Source organism: Leptonychotes weddellii, chromosome 11 (assembly GCF_054177405.1).
Source record: "Leptonychotes weddellii isolate Sample4059 chromosome 11, ASM5417740v2, whole genome shotgun sequence".
Lineage (NCBI taxonomy): Eukaryota > Metazoa > Chordata > Mammalia > Carnivora > Phocidae > Leptonychotes > Leptonychotes weddellii.
The window spans coordinates 9,544,553-9,565,766 of record NC_138379.1 but is presented as its reverse complement, the minus strand read 5'-3'; the positions used below and the strand labels follow the sequence as shown (position 1 = coordinate 9,565,766).

At 40.0% G+C, this 21,214-nt stretch overlaps 1 protein-coding gene and 1 pseudogene across 1 annotated transcript; both read left to right on the top strand.

The window, feature by feature from the left end:
• Positions 1-2,117: 2,117 nt before the first annotated feature.
• On the top strand, positions 2,118-15,823 carry MS4A1 (membrane spanning 4-domains A1). The gene is made up of 7 exons (XM_006743363.3): positions 2,118-2,414; positions 8,337-8,511; positions 8,951-9,070; positions 10,200-10,256; positions 11,968-12,204; positions 12,950-13,051; positions 13,928-15,823. The coding sequence occupies exons 2-7, from the start codon at positions 8,353-8,355 to the stop codon at positions 14,144-14,146; spliced, it is 894 nt and encodes a 297-aa protein (XP_006743426.1). The 5' UTR covers positions 2,118-2,414; positions 8,337-8,352; the 3' UTR covers positions 14,147-15,823.
• LOC102728044 (protein transport protein Sec61 subunit gamma pseudogene) lies at positions 7,292-8,048 on the top strand (annotated as a pseudogene).
• Positions 15,824-21,214: the final 5,391 nt, after the last annotated feature.

The window sequence follows — 21,214 nt, the reverse complement described above, 5'->3', positions numbered from 1 at the left end:
ATACTATAGGTGTTATATGGACAGTGCTTGGCATATAAGTAGGTGTTCAACTCATTTTATTTGCCTGTTAAAAATATAAAGTAGTCCCTCAGAACAGAAGGAAGACCTCGTAAACTACAAAGCTCTCCTGATACTGGATAGCATTGTGATAATCATCTGGATGGGAGAACTAAAGCAGAATCACAATCTCTCACAGCAATCAGAAAAACCAGCCCCACTTTCAAGGGACATATAGACAAATGGCTGAGTAAGGCAAGGACACAAGTAATTATGATGTAGAATGTAGTTTCCACAGGAGAGGCAAAACGTTCCAAGGACAAAAAAAAAAAAAAAAATAGGAGAATTAGGAGGTAGGGGGAATAAAAGGAAGGCAAATATGAACTAAATTAAAGTTTAGTTAATAAAATTTTGTGTAGACTTTAAGAAAGAGATCATCGTCTGGAAGCAAGAGGGCCACTAGGTAATGACAAGAGGGGGAGAGATTTTAAATGTGTACATATTTGACCTAATACCCTCAAACATTACAGAGAAAAAAAAATTATGAAACACAGGAAGTGCTACTGAGAAATCCAGACTGTAGTTGGGATTTCAACACACTCAGCACTGCAGTCAATCAATCCAAACCAGCAAAGACAAAGTGAAAGTTTGTTTGTTTATATAAATTCAAATTCAAGTTTATTCAGGAGGAATCACGCAAGAGCTGCCTAACTGATCTCACTGGCCACAAAAAAAACAGAGTAACAAACACTCTAAGAAAGACTTGGAAAAACAGGGCCTACATAGAGAAAAGGATACGAAAATTCAGGTTGTGTGAGAAAAGGATATGAAAACTCAGTCCAAGCCTCACTGATGCCAGGCATTTGCCAAATTTCCATGCCAACTAACATGAAGGCAGATTCCAGTGACCACCCATCATCCTGGACTCCAACCTCTGGCCTCACAATCACCCACAGCTCAGATCTCCTGTAATTATCATCCCTGTCGCCAACATTCAAGCACTCCAGCAGATCATCAGACCTACAACCAGATGCTTAAATAGACAGCAGATCTTATGTTTCTGCTCCTCTTCTCTCTATAAGATTTATGAGAGGTGACTGTTTGCCTTTTACTTGTATATACTTGATGACAGCAAGTTCTCTATTCACGTGGTAGCCTGTTCCACTAATGAACTGCTTCGATGGTGGGAAGATGGCACTTGTTTTGATGTTACCCCAAAATCAGGCACCCCAGAACTACTCCTACCCATCGGCTCTAACCCTCTGATCCAAACCGTCATCATAGAGAGAGGCAGAGGGAGAAACAGAGAACAGAGGAAGGAGGTGGGGAGAGAGAGAGAGGTGAGAAGAGAGAGGGATAGAGGGAGAGATGGAGGGAAGATAGGAATTAACCTCAAATTTGGCAGGAGAGCTGCCATATTTTTAGATTAGGCAAACAACTACCTAATTATAGCCCTGGGTCTCTCTTAAAATAAAGCAAGGGACAAGGAAATTAAAAGCAACGAGAAATCCAACATATGAACATAAAAGTTGTATATGGTGGGGGCAGGGGAAACAATATCTTTGGGCAAAACTTTCTTTGATTTTTTCCCAAATATTTACACTTCCTTGGCTACCGGCTTCCTCCATTCTCTCACTTGATCTAGCAGTGGTATAGCTCCAGGCCAGACTGAAAAGAGAGGGGACACAAGGGAATGAGACAGATGGAAGAAAAAGAGGTGGTTTGTAGGTAAAAGGGCTACTTCAGTTTGTATCCCAAAACATGAACTCTTGCCTCAAGCTTCTGAGGATGTATTCTACAGCACCAACGTATACTTTTAGGCCATTTCTAGTAAATCCCACACAAGACATACCTGGTCCCACTAGAACCCTAAGTGTGGGTAAATGTGGACAATATTTGAAGAAGGATACCTACAGCACTCCCAAACGACCGGGCTTAATGATTCCTGAATCTCTCCACTTGGATACCTTCCTCCTACCTATTCACTCCTAAAAGTGAAGTAAAAAGGTAAAAGTCCTAACAGCCCATCTTTAGAGAATTTCTAGAGCCCTTCTTGCCCTTGGGGATCCACCATCCACACCTGCTTACAGGGTGGGGGCTGCAAAGTTCTTCTAATTAAGGTAGCGTAAAGTACGCCAGGCAGTCCCCTGGGGTCCTTTTCAAGAAGTGAAACCTCCTGGTAAGGCAGAAACTTTTTTGTATATCCTTTGGCTCTGGTAAGTGTGCATTAAACCGAAGTGATTGGGGCAAAGGCCAAGGTAGCAGAAGCCACTGATTTCCTGTCACCTGGTATCTATGAGAGGCCCCAGACCTGCCTTATGTCACTCACCCCTGTGTATGTGAGACACCAGCAGTGGAAGTGAACTCAGCAGCAAGCATCCGAATCAGCCACGCGCCCGAAGGCTTCGGACACTCAGGTAAGGAGCCAGTTTGCTTTTTTTAAGCAACTAAAAGGGAGTGACGGGTAAAGTATTGGATGGTTTTGGAGACTAGATTCTCGGCTTTCCCTCAAGGGTTTCCCTGGTCAGGTCTTCTGGTATTGTCACAATGTGAGGAGGGGTACTAGGGCTTGCTGCCCACCCACTCCCTTAACCACTCCCTCTCTCAAGAGAGAGCCTGGCCAATGAACTAGGAGCCATTCTACAAAAGCAGCAGATTGCAGCATGTAGACAAGAGCGTTTTTACAAGCTCCTGGGCTCAAACCGGAGCTCCACCACCTACAGATCTACAGGCAAGTTACCAAACCTCTACATTCCTCGGTTTGCTCACCTATAAGATGGCAGCCAATGTATTACACACTGCTTTATATAAGATTAAATGAGCTAAAATCCTAAAGTTCTTAGAACCACCTGGTTCTACAGAAGAAAATAATCAGCCATGGCTATCATGAAAATATTTCGACTTCTCTCGTTCTGAATGTTTTTTTCTCCAAAGATATCCTGCTAGATGTGAATACCCTGAGATGTTGTTAAACATCACAGGCTAACATTTTCTGGAGGGGACTTGGGGACATCAAACTGAGCACAAAATTCCTGCCTCAAATCTATCACAGAAGCCTACAGTGAGACTGCGCACTGTAGACGAGGAAGATTTAAGGAAGGGCCACAAAGATGAGTTTTAGCCATGTCATAATTGTTTCCTAAAACCCATATATAATGTGATTACCTTTCCCGTTTCCCACAAAATGGCTTGATCTCACTGATCATCAAGCGAGGTGAAATGATCACCTTTTGGTCCAACATCCTGAGCATTTATGTGTAAATCTTCCCTGAGGAAAAAGTTCAGTTTAACATTTATTGAGCTCATAGTACACGGAGAAAACAGGTTCTCTATGTAACCCTAGCAGGACATCCCTTAAGAAATGTACACCCCATTAGAAAAGTTACAGTATTAGCTCATGAGAAAGAAAACAGTTGGTGACAAGGAAGGAATGCAGAGAGCTGGGGGCTTTGAAGAAGCCATGCGAGACAGTCTCAGGTGATGTGAGTGTCTAATGAGGAGTCTGGCCCTGAAGGGGGCGGGAGGGGAGCATTTCAATGTGGACAGGGTTCCAAGAAGAAAGCAGGAGATGTGTCCAGATCAGTGGCTCCGGTGGGGAGCAGTGGGGTGCAGCTTCAGAAGGGCTGTAGGCCTGCACCTTGAAGGCCATGGGGGGGCCAGGTACAGGTTTCTCCCAGAGGCAATAACAGCCCAGACAAAGAGTTCAAGCTCAGGATGGGCAGGCCTTCAAGTGGTGATTTGGGGCCTGATCTAGCGGCTCTACAGAGGATGGATTAGACAAGAGAAAGACCAAAGGCAGAAGAGTAGGACTTTTGTGCTAACCCAGGAGGGGAAATGAGAATCAAACTCATGGGGTGACACTGGGAGTAGAAAATGGTCCACACGCCAAGTAAGACACCTTACAGAGGAAGAAGCGCCATGACTGACCGAACATGGAGATGAAGGAGCTGGAGAGAAACATGGCTCCCGCTCTTTAAGCCTGGGGGACAGGGGAACAGAAATAAAGCAGTCTGAGTGGTCCTGCCTGAGGAAAGACCACAGACTCTGCAGCACAGTCCTCGGACACAGCAGCCTCAGCTGAGTGGCCCTGGCAGCTTCCGGCAGGCAGCGAAGCTCGCGGAGCGAGTGAGTGGTGAGGAGGTGGAGGCGACGAGCTTGGAAGAAGCTGGCGCTAAGACAGGGACACTAGGCAGTGGCTGGGGACATTGCCAGATTGAAGGAAGGGGGCTGGGAATGGGGACACTGCAGCGCATTTTAATCACCAAAAGGTCCAGTAGTAACGGTTCTTGTTTGAGTGTTTAGTACATTATAAATTGCAAATCACCTCATGTTCCCGAACAGTACTCTGAATAGTGAGGCGAGAGAAGTGGCAAGCAGCAGAGCCGGGACTAGCACTTTCCGTGGTACAGCAGCACAAATAAAGACCGAAGGTACAAGAACCACTTTCTCTGAAGGACTGACGTCCTGGTGCATGGAGATGGCCGAGGAGCACAGGCAGAGGGAAAGAAAGTCAGAACATCCTTCCTCAGAGATAATACGCGCATGAGGCCAGAAAGGGTAAAAATGCAGAACTATTTTGAGTGGCGAAGGAGGAAGTTGAGGTGACAAAACCTAGGCAGCTTTGAACTTCTCATTACATGATGTAATTACTGGACCTAAAAGTCATTATTTGAACCAAAACCCATAAAGGCTGTGAGATTTTCTGCAGCGGATGTACACAGAAACAGTGGTGCCTTTTAAAAACCAAAAAGAGATTTGCAGAAGTCACTGTAATAAAATATGGGGCAGTGTTTGATCGACTGAGCCCTGATGGTAATACAGTTTAGTGAAAACAAAATCCTACTGTGATCACATTCTGATCAATGTGCCCAGTAACCCTTTGCTAATATACCAACTAGGCTTGGAGCACAACTGTGTGTTGGGCACTGTTTAAGTCATTGTGAAAAAGTAAAAAACAATGACAGGGCAAAGCTGCAGGAATCTATGATATCCTTAGGAGTATGTGCTCTAATTTTATATATTCCCATACAACAAAAATTTCATTACCTAGTCTATAATGCTCTGGCATAAAAATATGTATATATTTTAGAGAGACTATTTCCATAAAAAATGAAGTAGCATATTGAAACGGGTATGTTTATGTTTATAAACTACTATTTTACATAATATGTGTTGAAGACTTCATAGAAATAGAGTTGCCATAGTGAGACATCAGTTTTAATAGCGAAATAAAATATTTCTCCCCAACAGTCATTACTGCCCCTTGCCACTGCAGACGTGGCCCCAGTAGAACTTGGCTTATACAGGAGGTTTATCTCACCAATAATACAGACATAGCCTCAGGCAGTTGAAAAATAAGGAGAAATTAAAACAACACTAGTCCAGTTGTCTTGTTCTGTCCAGAGAACTGATGACCTTTGCTTTTTAAGTTGTCCTCACTAAAAAGAGCCCTCTGGAGAGGAGTGTGGGGACTCCAGCTCATTCCCTTCCTACCAATGGGAAAACTAACCTCTCTGGGCTTGCACTTCCACATCTGCAAAAAAGACAAAATGCCTACTTAGTAAGGCAGGCGGCTTGGCACTAGATGCATGACATCCCAGGCATGCAGAGGGTGCTCAGTAAACAACTGAACTACGTGGTCTGGCCACGAGGCAGCAGTAAGAGCGCCAGCCTCAGAGCTGCGGTGACTGCCTTCTGGTTTGGCTGTCACCGAATGCAAGGTCTGTAACGAGCCACAGCCCATGCCTGGGCTGCAGCTTCCTCATTTGTCAAACGAACAGAATGGTTTCTGAGGTTTTAACCAGCTCCAAAAATTCTGCCTGGTGATAAGAATCAGTCTGTAAACTCCTTCGTGGGCTATATTAATACATTCCTTTTCGTCAGTGATCTTGTTGGTTGGTTTGTGGTGCAAAGCACCAAAACCTCCAAGACCACATGACACCTGATAATTGAGAGGTGAAGCAAAATCAAGTGCAAAGCACCCAGTTGAAGCCTCCTCTCTTCCCTTCAGCCCGTGGTCCTGAAAAATATTGTTTTCGATTGCTTTCTAGTCACCCAAATAGCACATCCATCTGAAGAGGGGAGAGGTTCATAGGTGAAAGGCTGAACCCCTGTTCTGCATGGGGGCCAAAGCAGCCAGATACCTTGTTAGATAGGTCCAAGCCCTCACTTTCAATCTCTAGTAGTCATGTAACTGGAACAAGTGACCTAACGATTTCGTGCCCCATCACCTTTTCTACACAATAGAAGCAACAATTCATCCCTTGTCCACTCTGGGAGGCTTAAATGAACTTCAGATGTGAAATCTCTTTGTCACTATAAAGTGGGTGCAAACACGAGGCCTGGGCGACTCCCAAGCACCTGTCCCACAGCACACCGACAGGCACCCAGCTCAGTGTGACTTCAACAGGATAAGCAAGCTGGGCAGACAGTCTTGGTCTCCAGGGCCCCTTACATGACTTACAGTTAACAAAGACGAGACCAAAGATGTGTCCCTAAAGAGAGATGTCCAGGGCCCAGGAAAGACCCAACAGAATTCATGTAAGTAATTGACATAAACAAATAAATGCCAAAAGGAAGCACAGATGAAGACAGTTGAACAGTCTTACAACATGAGAACTGGGAAGGGTCTTGGTAATAATCAGTAACTTCAGAAATGAATAAATCATGAAATCTAAGAACAGATAGCACTTCCTACTTTCTCCCCATGTATGAGGCACTTTCATATGCGAACTTACTTATTTCTCACAGTGTATCCGTGACTGGGGTACTGGTCTCATTTTTCCAATGGGAAAGACAGGAACTAATGCTCCTAAAGGTAATAATACTAAGAACTAGAATAGCAACAAAAACAGGTAATAATTATGCAGACACGAGTGCTTTACATACATTTATTTCCTCAGCAATGTTAAGAAACTACTCAATCCACATAATTTATATACTGAACAAGAGGGTCAAGGTCTCTGCTTTGATGGAATTTATATTCTAGTGGGGAGAGACTGCCAATAAACAAGCAAGCAAATAATCAAGGTAATTCCCCATAGTGGTAAGTACCATGAAGCAAAAAACTGGGGTGCTGTGGATGAGGATCACTGTGGACTAAGGACTCGGGCAAGGCTTTTTCTGAGGAGCTGACATTTGAGCTACACCTGAATGAAAAGACACCAGCCACGCACAGTCCATCAGTCCATTTAAGTCTTACAGAAACCCTATACTATAAGACATTTTGCAGTTGAAAAACTTGAGTCCCAGAGAATTTAAAGAACTTGCCTGTAGTTTTGCAGCAACAGAATAATCACAATTTGAACCTAGGCAACCTGTCTCAGGAGGCCAAGTCTTACATACAACCATAGAGAGCCTTCTTAAAGTGGTTTATTCAAGGTTGCAGAGCTGGTGGTAGAGGAAGATTAGAATCAGCTCCTATTGACTCTAATGAGTGCTCACCATACTCCTTCACGATGCCTCTGGCCCATCACAGCGGACAAAAGCAGGTAAGCAAAAGGATGAGGATAATGCAATGACAAAATACATTTCCCAATATGAGAGTGCAGAAAAGCATCCAGAATGAGAGACACACGGGCCATGCAGACAGACGAACATGGATTTCTCTACAATGATAAAGCATGCCCCAAACATGGTTGTCAAGAATCCTGGCAGGGAGGTCAGTTCGCTTTTGTGCTATGTGTCCCTTGTGTCTGAGCAGTTGGCTGGCAGTCATCAAGGATCAGGTAATGCAGTTTGTTGAGCCAAGTTGGCAGTTTGTGAAGGACTCAATTCGGGTGGTTAAAAGATGCACTAAACCTGATAGAAAAGAATGCCAGAAGATTGCCATGGCAACAGCATTAGGATTTGCTATACTGGGATTCATTGGCTTTTTTGTGAAATTAATCCTTATCCCTCTTAATAACATCATTGTTGGCAGCTGAATACCTTTTTAGAAGAGTTTTTCATCTTGGGGATTGGTGAATAAGTGAGGATTTGAGAAGCTCAAGGAGTAAAAATTTGCCTATATGTTTTTCTTTCATTTTTTTGTCTTCCAAGGTGTTTTGTGTTTGTAAATTAAAACAATTTAAAAAAAAAAAAAAAAAGAATCCTGGCAGGGATCCCTGGGCTCATGGGTCCTTGCCTGAGATGCCCCCTTCAGATCCTGTCTTCAAACACAGCAGTAGGCTTTGCCTCAGACCCAAAGCCACTGGGAAGAGGCCATGTCTACCCTCAACAACATTCACGGAAGGAATACGGAGAAAAGTATTCAGATGCATGAGACAAGATAAAAGACTGCTGAAAATCCTATTCTCTCTCTCTCTCTTTGCCCATTTTATTATTTGTTTTATTTTTAGGAGTTCTGAGGGTGAAATGACGACACCCAGAAATTCAAGGAGTGGAACTTTCCAAGCAGATCCTATGAAAGGTCCTACTGCCATGCATCCTGTTCAAAAAATAATTCCCAAAAGGATGCCTTCAGTGGTGGGCCCTACACAAAACTTCTTCATGAGGGAATCTAAGACATTAGGGGTAAGTCAGCTGCACTCCATTCTGTATCCTAGAGACTCTCTGGCCTACAGAAGCAGATGCTGTAGGCTAGCTACAGAATGCAATCCAACTAGAAGGTATATGACCCAACCCGAGATGTTCTTTACATCTGACACAATGTGCCAAATCAGGGACGTGCAGAGAAATTACCACAGTGATCTTTCTCCTTTTGATTTTGTGGTTTGCGTATTTAGGGGTCTCCCATCCAAGTTTGTCACCAGCATCCCAGACATCTGCCTTGGAAATGCCCCAGGCGGTGGGGAAAATGGATCTGAACACGACAAAGGTCTTGGCACCTCCGCCACTTCTTTTAGGCATTTTACACAACCCCAAGTCAGGAGCCAGGACTTCTAGCCTTACCTTTGTTTTCTGACTTGATGATGACTTCAGTGCATCATCAGTGCCCCCATTCTCTCTCCAGGTCATCCAGATTATGAATGGGCTCTTCCACATTGCCCTAGGCGGCCTCCTGATGATTCACACGGATGTCTATGCACCTATATGTATGACTGTGTGGTACCCTCTCTGGGGAGGCATTATGGTGAGTAAGAGCTAACAACCATTTGGGAAGTGATGCAGACAAAAAGGCTGAGGAAAGTATATGGCTGGGAAATAGGTTATGAGGTTAAAATAATTTACCGGAAAGAGAAGTTGACTAAATTGAGCATGAATCCCATTGAAAGTCAGTGGTCATGCTTCACGTGAATTCAGAGGGAAGGAAGATTGTCCAAAGTGGGACCTCTCCAAAGTCAATGTGGAGAGGGGGGAGAAGGGCACTAAACATTTGGACCGTACAGCATGGTGTTTCAGAAAGCAGGAAGGCAGGGGAGCATCCCATTTCCTCCCACCTGGTCCTTTCTCCTACAGTTCTGTGCAGCTTTGTCGCAGGTGGTAAAAGCAGTCCCATCCCAAATGAATCTCCTCTGGCTTATCAGCAGAGCAGCAATCCTTATGGCTCTTTCACGTACATGTTTTCCAAGCTTGTAATCTTGTCTGGGTGTGGTATGGGGCAGCCATTTTTATGCCATCATGATACTTCCATAGTTGCCACTATAAAGATGTGTCCAGGATTGAAAATTTCAGAACAAAGAGAGATGGATTAAAACAAGAGTTTCCCCCCATTTTATGTCCTGAACAGTAGACGAGGAAGATCAGAAATAATCGCCGTCACTTCCTGCAGTGGCCAACATTTTAGGGGAGCGCCTACGGCCTTCAGGCCAAGTATTTCCTTCCACATTGATTCACTCTTCATTGGCATCAGTCCTTTAAACCACTGTGAACTCCAAAGAGAAATCCACAAATTCAAAAAAGAAAAAAGAAAAACTAAAACTAAAACTTTCAAATTCACAGTTGTTAGTATTCATTGACCTGAAAACATGAGTTCTGCCTCTGGTCTTACTATATTCCTAGTCACAGCTCCCCAGTTAGTTGAATAAAAGGCATAGACTGAATATAGCTGAGCACGAATAAAGGAGAAATGTGACTGCTGAAAAATGAATGAATACTGTAAAAATGGCTGGACAGTTTTGTGAAAGGGGTTGGAAATGTGGATAGCTTTTTTACAACCAGGTCTCAATGTAAAAAGTGACCTCCCTCTCTGCCTCTCTCCCTCTCTGCCTCTTCTCCCATGTCCCCCATGCCTTCCCCAACCACCACCTCTTTTTTCACAGTATATCATTTCTGGATCACTCCTGGCAGCAGCGGACAAAAACCCCAGGAAGAGTTTGGCAAGTAATCGTATGTCCTTCTTTCTGGAACCATATCAGAGAAATATCTACTTTCTCAGTTGAAAACAAAACCTTTAAAAACCTTTGGGATGACAGTAGCACTGAGTTATCTCTCAATCCCCAAAAGCAAAATATTCTCTAGAAAGCTGCTGTGATGTTATTCATAATAAACTTGGAAATGAGACCTACCTGAATGTCTGTGGAAACAGAATTATAGGCTGACCCATGAACAGCAACATGCTATGGTCTAATGAATGTTAAATGTTGTGTGAGAGTAACAGATCTCTTTGAGAGCTGTGTCATTTCTCTTAGACCACCATTTAGGAAACTCTAATCAATACTGTGATTCACTTAATCCTCGTTAACTGTGAGCAAGTCAGTTTACCTCTATGTACCTCTATAAAATGGTGCTACCATATTGTCATGAGGATGAATGGCCTAATATACATGAAAGTGCTTCAGAGGCTTCAAGGAGCTACAGGGGGACTTACTCTATAACCCCTATAACACATGTATACCCAGGGTCATGAGCTTATCAGCAAGTTCCTCCCCCAAGTTTTGTTTTTTTTTTTTTTAAAGATTTTATTTATTTGACAGAGAGAGACACAGCGAGAGAGGGAACACAAGCAGGGGGAGTGGGAGAGGGAGAAGCAGGCTTCCCGCCGAGCAGGGAGCCCGATGCGGGGCTCGATCCCAGGACCCTGGGATCATGACCTGAGCCGAAGGCAGACGCTTAACGACTGAGCCACCCAGGCGCCCAACTCCCCCAAGTTTTTTATACTTACTAATAAGTTATTACTAATTTGTGTCACTTCCAAAGTCAGTGAGGGATTGAGTGAATGGAAATGGCTCTTCTCTAGAGTGGTCTGACAAACTCAGTTTTGGGCGGGGGGGGAACAAGTTGTTTTATTCTCCAGATATAGCCAGTCCTACTGACTTGCCATCTGTAGGTCTTATTGCGAGAGATGAGCTATGTATGTCTTAAAACAATCATCAATAATCCTATACTATTAGGTACTTGTCATATATATTTTCCTGTTTTGACCTTTTATCATTCCTGCAAGTAGAACACTCCCTCTGACACCCTTTACCTACGCTACCTAGAGACATCAGCCCTAATGACATTTTGAAAGATGGCAGGCTGGGGCTGATTGCAACCTGTGTCAACAGGGAGTAGGTGGTGGTGTTCTTGCCACTGTTGTTTCCACTTGTTGGTATAGACCCAGAGGGTTCTATCTGCTCCTTCCCTCCCTAAAGCCACAGAACCATCTCACTTCATTGTGATGGAAGAAGCTCCTTCCCCCCTCTTCCCTCTACCTTCCTATGCAGACGTAATCTGAATACTATTTATATTCACTCACTCAACCAATATTTACTGAATGTCTAGCAGGGTGATGGCAGTGGCAGTGAAAGCAAGTGCAGGGGTACAAAATAGAAGAATTTAGGATGACGCCTAGAATTTTCTACTGATAAACTGGATATGAAGCGGTAAAATGAGATGGGGAAGACGAAGGAAGGAATGCAAGTTAGAGATGAAGGTTGTCATTTTACAGTGACAAGGACACTAAAACCACTGAGAGAAGTATGGTTTAATATGAGGTAGGTGTAGTGCCTTTGTGAGTCAGAGGAATGGGATCTGGAATTCCTTCCTAGCTTAGATTCTTCAAATGAAATCAAACCCCATTAACAAATCTTCATGTCTCCATTTCAGGTCAAAGGGAAAATGATAATGAACTCATTGAGCCTCTTTGCTGCTATTTCTGGAATAATTTTTTTGATCATGGACATATTTAATATTACCATTTCCCATTTTTTTAAAATGGATAATTTGAATCTTATTAACATTTCCATGCCATATATTAACATACACAACTGTGAACCAGCCAACCCTGCTGAGAAAAACTCTCTGTCTATACAATATTGTGACAGCATACGATCTGTTTTCTTGGTAAGTGTGAAATCAGGTTTCTTTTCAGGGAAGAAATTTAGTGTTTTTATTATGAGTGTCAACTCTGGATCAAGATATCTGCTACTTACTGGCCTATACAGCTTTTGGGCAAGAATTTTAACCACATTCTGCCTCAGTTTCTCCAGCTGTAAAATGGGGAAATTAACAGTACTTATCTCGTAGGGCTGTTTTGAGTGATTAAGTTAACATATGCAAAATGCTTAGAACTGGAACACAGAAAATGCTACGTGTTTGCTTTAAAATTAATCATTATTATTATTATTACTGGTTAATAATTATTAGTATGATTAAGATGGACACTGAAGAAGTACCTACGTTATTATGAACATCTTTTGCCTCAATGAATTTACCGGGTAGAATTTGAAGGGGGAAAATGTATCTTCCAAGTATAGATAGGTTTCCTTCATTGTGATACCATACCACCTAAAGCTGGATACAACTTAATTTGGGATTCAGTGGTTAATTTTTCCTACATAGGACTGATTCTTCAACTAATTTCCGTTGCCTTATTTTCTATTAGCAACATGCATTAACCATCTGTGGGGTGCCTGTTGTTGTGCTAAGTGTTAGGGTTTTAAAGATAATAGTAGTTCTTACAGTTGATCATTACCTAAAGAACTGAACTTCTAATCTTAATTTTAGCCAACAGTCACTGACTGAGCAGCAACCATATTCTTTAAGCTATTATTATATTTTTGCCCTTGTTTTTTCTGTCGTTCTTCAGGGCATTTTTGCTGTGATGGGGATCTTTACCTTCTTCCAGAAACTTGTGACGGCTGGCATTGTTGAGCATGAATGGAAACAACTGTGCTCCAAACCTAAGTCTGTAAGTAGTAGCCACCCTGTCCACTCACCCCCTCTGGGAAATCATACCTACAAAAAAATCATTTACAGCAAATGTAATCTAATCTATCTTTGAGACTAAGAGCTTCATGAAAAACGGTCTTGGCAGATTTCTGGAAAGCAGAAAATACCTAATGAGGCAAAAGTGTCTTGAAATTTGAAATAAGCCTAAAGTTTAGACAGAGGATACAGCCCTCTGATATGTGCACTTACTGACCCTGAGTTCCGCTTCACTCCACATGCCCATCTCGATTTCATGATTCCACACTGAGCGTGTAAAAGTGGGGTGGCTGCAGGTTGAAGGCTGATAAAAGCACTAGTTCATCCACTTAATTTCTCAGTATTCCCTCCCCTCCCCACCGCACCTGCACCTTTTTATCAAATCCCTCTTCCAAAACAGTAGGTTCAGAGAGGCTCCACAATTGGGAGATAGGAATATCCCAGTGACAGATTGATTATCAACTGCTTCGAACTACAGAATGTTAGCTTAAAATTTAGAAATCATCACAGTTCCTTCATTTTACAGATGAGAAAAACAGGATTCGAGGGAAAACAAACTTCCCAAGGTTATATCCAATAAAGGCAAATCAAAACTAGAATCTAAATTCCTCAATTACTGCAGTGTTCTTTCCCAAATACTGTGTGATCATTCCAGGCAATGTAGCAAATATCTGCTGACCTTGAAGATGAGCTTTGATAAGTGACTTGATCCCTTGGGAAATCAGTCCTGGTATTTGGAGGCATATAGGAAATAACATAAACAGCATAAAAACCAGGAGGCATTTGATAAATATTCATAGAGTTTGTTGACAAATGTGCCAATATAAAAGGTCAAGAAACGTTTAATTTTGTGTCCTAGGATGTAGTTGTCCTGTTAGCTGCTGAAGAAAAAAAAGAACAGCCAATTGAAACAACTGATGAAATGGCTGAGCTGACTGAAATATCTTCCCAACCAAAGAATGAAGAAGAGATTGAAATTATTCCAGTCCAAGAAGAAGAAGAAGAAATGGAAATAAACTTTCCAGAACCTCCCCAGGATCAGGAACCTTCACCAATAGAAAATGACAGCATTCCTTAAATTATTTTTTTCTCTTTCTGTTTCCTTTTCTTAGGCATTAGAAACTAGTGTTCATAGCTTCCAAGAGACATATCCACCCCCATTTCCTGAGGCCTTCTGCAAGTATCCTCCATCTGTCTCTCTGGCCTTTGCATGGAGTGACCACAGCTCACTCACGCTCACACTCTCTCCCTCTCTCTCATGCCGAGAACACAGCCATTGCAGGCAAAACATGTCAGCATGTTTCCTGTCCGGGGCAGCTTACTTACATTACAACAAGGCGGACTAGGTGCTGCCCCGCATGATTTCTCACTAGCCTTTTCCTTGGATAAGGCTTTGTAGTAGTGGTCAAAGTGGCAATTCCACCTCTGCCCCTAATGAGAAAGAGAAACGTGGGCTCCAGGCCATCCCGAAACTATCTTTAATTCCTTCCACATCTACATATTTTGTGGAGTCTCTTTTGCACCACTGTCTTAAGGAAAGTAAAAAAATAGTAATAATGAGGTGCAATAAGGAACTATTCCATCTTTCTTATGGGGCTGACACTGTGGTACATTCTTAGAGCGTCCACACCCCATCACAGAAGCTCTAAGTGGCCAAAGCAACCCTTTCTTTGTACAAACAGCACAGCTTATAAATGGACATGTCTGTATCTGTCTTAACTTTTCTTAACTCCTGCTCTAGGCTCTTGGTTGCACTGTCTACCTACTTTTAGCCTTTAGGCAAGAGAAGAATCAAAGAAAATGTCATAATGAGTACCCAAATCTTAAATGATAATCAACAGTTGTATTATTTGTAATTTCCAGTTCACAAAGTAGTCTATCAAATAATTACATTTGATCTTCCATAATCAAGAAAAAAAACCCTATCCATGTCCATCATACAAATGATTCAAAGAGGCTAAGTAATTTATAAAGAAGTAAAGGTAATTTGTCAGTGGTCACAGCTAGTAATTTTGAGAGCCTTTTTTCATACCCAGATCTTCTTACTCAAATCCTGTAATGTCTGAAATAACCAAACTGTCTGCATAAACTACTTGAGCAAAGTCAACAGGTTTTAATAAGCACCTGCTCTCTGACCAGCATGAAATAGGTGTTGAGAAAGACACAAGAGTCAGGAATCAAGTTTTACTCCTTGGGGATAAAAAGACTTAAACATTCACAACATTTGGAAAACTACTTACATCATTAATATATACTTAGCTGTTAGATTACATAATGTAGACACTAAGTACTATGGACATTCTCAAAAAAGAAGATCATGCTTGAAAATAATATAATTAGTTATGATGACAAATCTCAGGAAATAGCTACCTTACTTCTCAATTCCTGTTTATATTAAGACATACAATACCCTACATAGAAAGAATGTTACTATAATCAATCAATTACATTTGAGCATTTTCTATATGTTAAGTGCTGCCAGATTCTGGCAGGTATACAAAGAGATTTCTACTCCTTGTGATATTTCTACTTTTTTAGGGACCACCAATAGAAGATATTTTCTGTGATTAGAAAAAAAAGAGATAAGATATTTCTCTATGTAAAGTCCTCAAAATTAGCTTTAAATGAATAAAACTATATTTGTATTCTTGTCTGAAACCGATGATTCAAATATGGTGTTTGCCCAGTCTTCTGTGTTCTTGTGATGTCAACCCATGAGGGAAGCTCCCATAGCCTTAAATTCATATTCACATAAGCTCAATCTGAGTTTGAACTGTGTGATGTCAGGACTTCAATTATTTATGCCAGTGTATTCTTACACACAGATTCCCAAGGAATATTTTCATGGAAAATTTAATAATTGAATAACAGATTTCTCCCACTTAGCACTCCAGAATGTGGCTAAAATATAGAACAGGCAATCTTGCCCTGAACTAGAGGAAAGGGACAAGAGCAGTGGCAGACCAGAGGAAAACAATTAATGAGAAAACCTTCAAAGAAGACAAGATCTCACCTCTATCTTATTTTCTCCACTTCTGAAAATATATATGAGGATCTCTCTCCAAATCCACTGTCTTTAATATATATTTTTTCAAGTATGTTTTTTATTCAAGTACATACTTTATTATATATATTTTTATATATATTTTATATATTTTTGTTCAAGTATAATTAGCATACTGTATTATATTAGTTATTTTATTCATTTTTATGATCTCAAATAATTAGTTTTTACTGACCTCATGTAACTTCTTATGAGACAGCACTAATGTCTATTGTTGAAGAAGAATGAAAGTAATTGCTATGATTTCTCCCCAATTATCCCTTTGGCAATTTGTTCCTAATGGGGTGACTAACCACCCCAGTCTAACTGGGACTGAAGGACTTCCTGAAATGCAGAACTTTCAGTGCTAAAACCCAAATAGTGAGAGGCAAACCAGGATGGTTGGTCACCCCAGTTCACAGTAATACATAATTGTACCTAGTTGCAATCACTATATAATCTGCTTTTTATACTTAACACTATATCATACATATTTTTCCTTATTGATATATAATTTTCATAAGTTACTTTTCATGGTAACTTAGTACTTCATTGAGTCAATATAGAATAATTCAATATTCCTCTATAGTCGGGTACTAAGGGCCTTTTTTTTTTTTTTTTTTGGAAATGTTTGGAGCTACAGAAAACATGAGCAAGATACACATTTCCTCTTCTCATTATTCAAAATGTGGCTTTACACTTCAAGCATTGTCACAGTCTGTCAATAGGAAGTAATGAAATCAAGCCAGGAAATTAATTTAACACTTTGACAAGAGAATAGTCAAAGATTTAATACATCAAAATGGTAGCTTCAGACTGATTTATCATGAGTTCACTGATAGATTTGATATGTTTTAAATTCTTGGTGCAAAACCTAAAACATTGATGGGGAAGGTTGAAATTGGAAATTTTCCTAAGTCTAAAATTCTTTTTTTTTAATTTTTATTTATTTAAGTAATCTCTACACCCAACGTGGGGCTCAAACTCACAACCCTGAGATCAAGAGTTGTGTGCTTTTCTGACCAAGATAGCCAGGCAGCCCAAGTCTACAGTTCTTAAAGCGGTTTCCTTTAATTCAAAACTTGGTTGTGTGTTCTGAACTAAAGAGGACCACGCAATATAAAATGAGTATGGTAGGATCATATGGTGGCAAAATCAAAGCTAACTTAAGATTTTCCTCTGGAGTCATGTTTGCCCTTTACTCACCTCTTCCCTTGGTGACTTACTGTAAGAAAATTACTCTTACCTAGTATGTATTCTGCTGCAAGAAAGAACAAAAATCTTAAAGTAAGACACAAGCCAATCATTGGGAAATCATTCATTCATTCATCCAAAAATATCTGTTGAGCTCAGCCTACTGGTGAGCAAAAATGAGCAGAGATCTCTCCTCTTAGAGCTTATTATCTGGTTAGAGAAAGAGACATTAGCAAAATATCCACAGGGCACCTACTATGGGTAAGACATACTGTTAAGTACAGAGGGGTATACCTAAAGATAAGAGAAGCTCCTAGCCCTCAAAAATTTTAGAGGTGATTAAAAAATGTACATATTAAAAGATAAGCAAACTCTCAACAAAGTTAGTACAGAAGATATGTACCTCAACATAATAAAGGCCATATATGACAAACCCACAACCACAATCATACTCAACAATGAAAAAATGAAAGCTTTTCCTCAAGGATCAAGAATAAGGATGCCCAGTCTAACCACTTTTATTCAACATAGTATTGGAAGTCCTGGCCATAGAAATTAGGCAAGAAAAAGAAATAAAGTCACCCAAACTGGAAAGAAAGAAGTAAAACTGTCACTATTTAAAGATGACATGATACTAAATATAGAAAACCCTAAAAACTCCATCAAAAAGTCTAGAGCTAATAAATGAAATAAGTAAAGTCACAGGATACAAACTTAACATACAGAAATCAGTTGCATTTCTGATAGCAATAATGAGCTATCAGAAAGAGAAATTAAGAAAACAATCCCATTTATAATTGCATAAAAAAGAATAAAATACCTGGGAATAAATTTAACCAAGGAAATAAAAGACTTGTACTTTGAAAATTGTAAGACACTGATGAAAGAAATTGAAGTGACACAAATAAATGAAAAGAGATGCTGTGCTCATGAACTGGAAGAATATTGTTAAATGTCCATACCACCCAAAGTAATCTACAGATTCAATGCAATCCCCGTCAAAATACCAAAAGCATTTTTCACAGAACTAGAACAAAGAATCCTAAAATTTGTATGGAGCCACAGAAAAACCCGAAATAGCCAAAGCAATGTTCAGAAAGAAAAACAAAACTGGAGGTTATCACACTCCTTGATTTCAAGCATTACTACAAAGCTATAGTAATCAAAACAGTATAATACTGGCACAAAAACAGACACATAACATCAATGGAATGAAATAGAAAGCCCAGAAATAAACCCACACTTAAATAGTCAATCTATGATAAAAGGTGCAAGAATATACAATAGGGAAAAGACAGTTTCTTCAATAAATGGAATTGGGTAAACTGGACAGCTAACATGCAAAAGAATGAAACTGGACCACTATCTTACACCATATACAAAAATAAATTCAAAATGGATTAAAGACTTAAATGTAAGAACTGAAATCATAAAATTACTAGAAGAAAACACAGGCAGTAAGCTCTTTGACATCAATTTTAGCAGTATTTTTTTGTACCAGTCTCCTCAGGCAAACACAGTAAAAGCTAAAATACACAAATGGGATTATATCAAACTAAAAAGCTTTTGCACAGCAAAGGAAACCAACAACAAAACAGAAAGGCAAACTACTGAATGGGAGAAGATATTTGCAAATCATATAGCCAATAAGAGATTGATATCCAAAATATATAAAGAACTTACACAATTTCATGTTTTAAAAAACCCAATTAAAAGATGGGCAGAGGACCTGAATAGACCTTTTTCCGAAGAAGACACACAGGTGGACAACTGGCACACGAAAAGATGCTCAACATCACTAATTATCAGGGAAATGCAAATGGAAACTACAGGAGATATCACTTCACACAGGTCAGATTGGCTATTATCAAAAAGACAAAAAAATAACAAGTGTTGGTGGAGATGGAGAAAAGGGAATCCTCATACACTGTTGGTGGGAATGTAAATTGGTACAGTAACTATGGAAAACAGTATAGGGGTTCCTCAAAAACTAAAAATAGAACTACAAGGGCACCTAGGTGGCTCAGTCAGTTAAGCATCCGCCTCTTGATCTCAGCTCAGGTTTTGATTCAGGGCTGTGAATTCAAGCCCCACACTGGGCTCCAGGCTGGGCATGGAGCCTAGTTAAAATAAAATAAAATAAAAAATAGAACTACAATACAATCCAGCAATTCCACTTCTGAGTATCCAAAGAAAATAAAAACACCAATTCAAAGAGATATATGCAACTCTTATGTTCACTGAAGCATTATTTATAATAGCCAAGATATGGAAGCAACCTAAGTATCCACTGATAGATGGAGAAAGATGTTAAGTGTGTGTGTGTGTGTGTGTGTGTGTGGGTGGGTGGGTGGGTGGTGGAATATTACTCAGCCATAAAAAATAATGAAATCTTGCCTTTTAAGATGACATGGATGGACATGGAGGGTATTATGCTACATGAAATAAGTCAGATAAAGACAAATACCAAATGGTTTCACTTACATGTGAAATCTAAAAGACAAAATGAATGAATAAACAAAACATAAAGACTCACAGATACAGGAAATAAGCTGTTGGTTACCAGAGAGGGGAGGTGTTGGGGGAGGGAGGAGCAAAATCAGTGAAGAGGGTTAAGAAGTACAAGCTTTCAGGTATAAAATAAGTAAGTCATGGGGATGTAATGCATAGCACAGGAAATGGAATATAGTCAATAGTATTGTAATAACTTTATACAGTGACTAATGGTCACTAATTTGAGGTCATTTCAATGTGCATAAAAATACTGAACCATTATACATACACCTGAAACTAACAGGATATTGTATATCAATTTTACTTAAGTAAGAACATACAATAAAAATTTATTTTATGGGAAAAATAAAAGGAAACCAGTAGAGGTTCAGGAAAATTCAATGGGAAAAAAATAATCTTTTCAATAAATTATGGTGGAAAAACTGATAGATACATGAAAATGAAATTGGACACTTACCTCACACTACACACAAAATTAGCTCAAAATGGAGCAGAGGCCTAAACGTAAGAGTTTAAACTAGAAAACTCTTAGAAGAAAACAGAAGTGGAAACTTCACGACATTGGATTAGGCAATGGTTTCTTAGGAATGACATCAGAAGCACAAGCAAACAAAGAAAAAATAAATTGGACATCAGAGAAATTAAAAACTTTTGTGCTTCAAACAGCACAATAAAGAAAGTGAAAATACAACCCACCAAAGGGGAGAAAATATTTGTAAATCATATATCTGAGAAGAGTCTAGTATCTAAAATGTATAAAGAAAGCTTATAGCTCAACAATTAAAAAGACAAATACCCAATTTAAAAAGTGACAAAGGATTTGAATACATATTTCTCCAAGGAAAACATACAAATTACCAATAAGCACATGAAAAGATGCCAGCATCATTAGTCACTAGGGCAATGCAAATCGAAACCACAATGAGAAACTACATCACCCCCACAGGGATGGCTATAATCAAAAAGAAAGTAACAAGAGTTGGTGAATATTTGAAGAAATTGGAACCCTCATATAATACTGCTAGTGGTAATATAAAATGGTGTAACTCCTTGAAAAATATATTTGGCAGTTCTTCACAAAGCTAAACGTAAAGTTACTAAAATACCCAGTAGTCCACTGATAGGTATATTCTCAAGAGAACCGAAAACATATGATCACACAGAAACCTGCACACAAATGTTCTTGTATACAAAAAGCAGAAACAGCCCAAATGTCTATTAACTGATGAATAAAGAAAATGTGGTATGTCCATATAATAAAACATTATTTAGCCATCAAAAGGAACGATATTCTGGTACATGTCACAATTTGGATGAACCTTGGAAACACCTCATTAAGTACAGGAAACCAGAAATAAGAAGACACAAATTTATGATTCTATTATACAAAATGCC

What these genes read in the sequence shown, in the direction of transcription:
- MS4A1 (XM_006743363.3), top strand. Translation starts at nt 8,353, where the DNA reads ATGACGACACCCAGAAATTCAAGGAGTGGAACTTTCCAAGCAGATCCT. An exon ending in GCATACGATCTGTTTTCTTG is followed by an intron (nt 12,205 to 12,949) that starts GTAAGTGTGAAA and finishes GTCGTTCTTCAG; the next exon opens with GGCATTTTTGCTGTGATGGG. An exon ending in TGTGCTCCAAACCTAAGTCT is followed by an intron (nt 13,052 to 13,927) that starts GTAAGTAGTAGC and finishes TTTGTGTCCTAG; the next exon opens with GATGTAGTTGTCCTGTTAGC.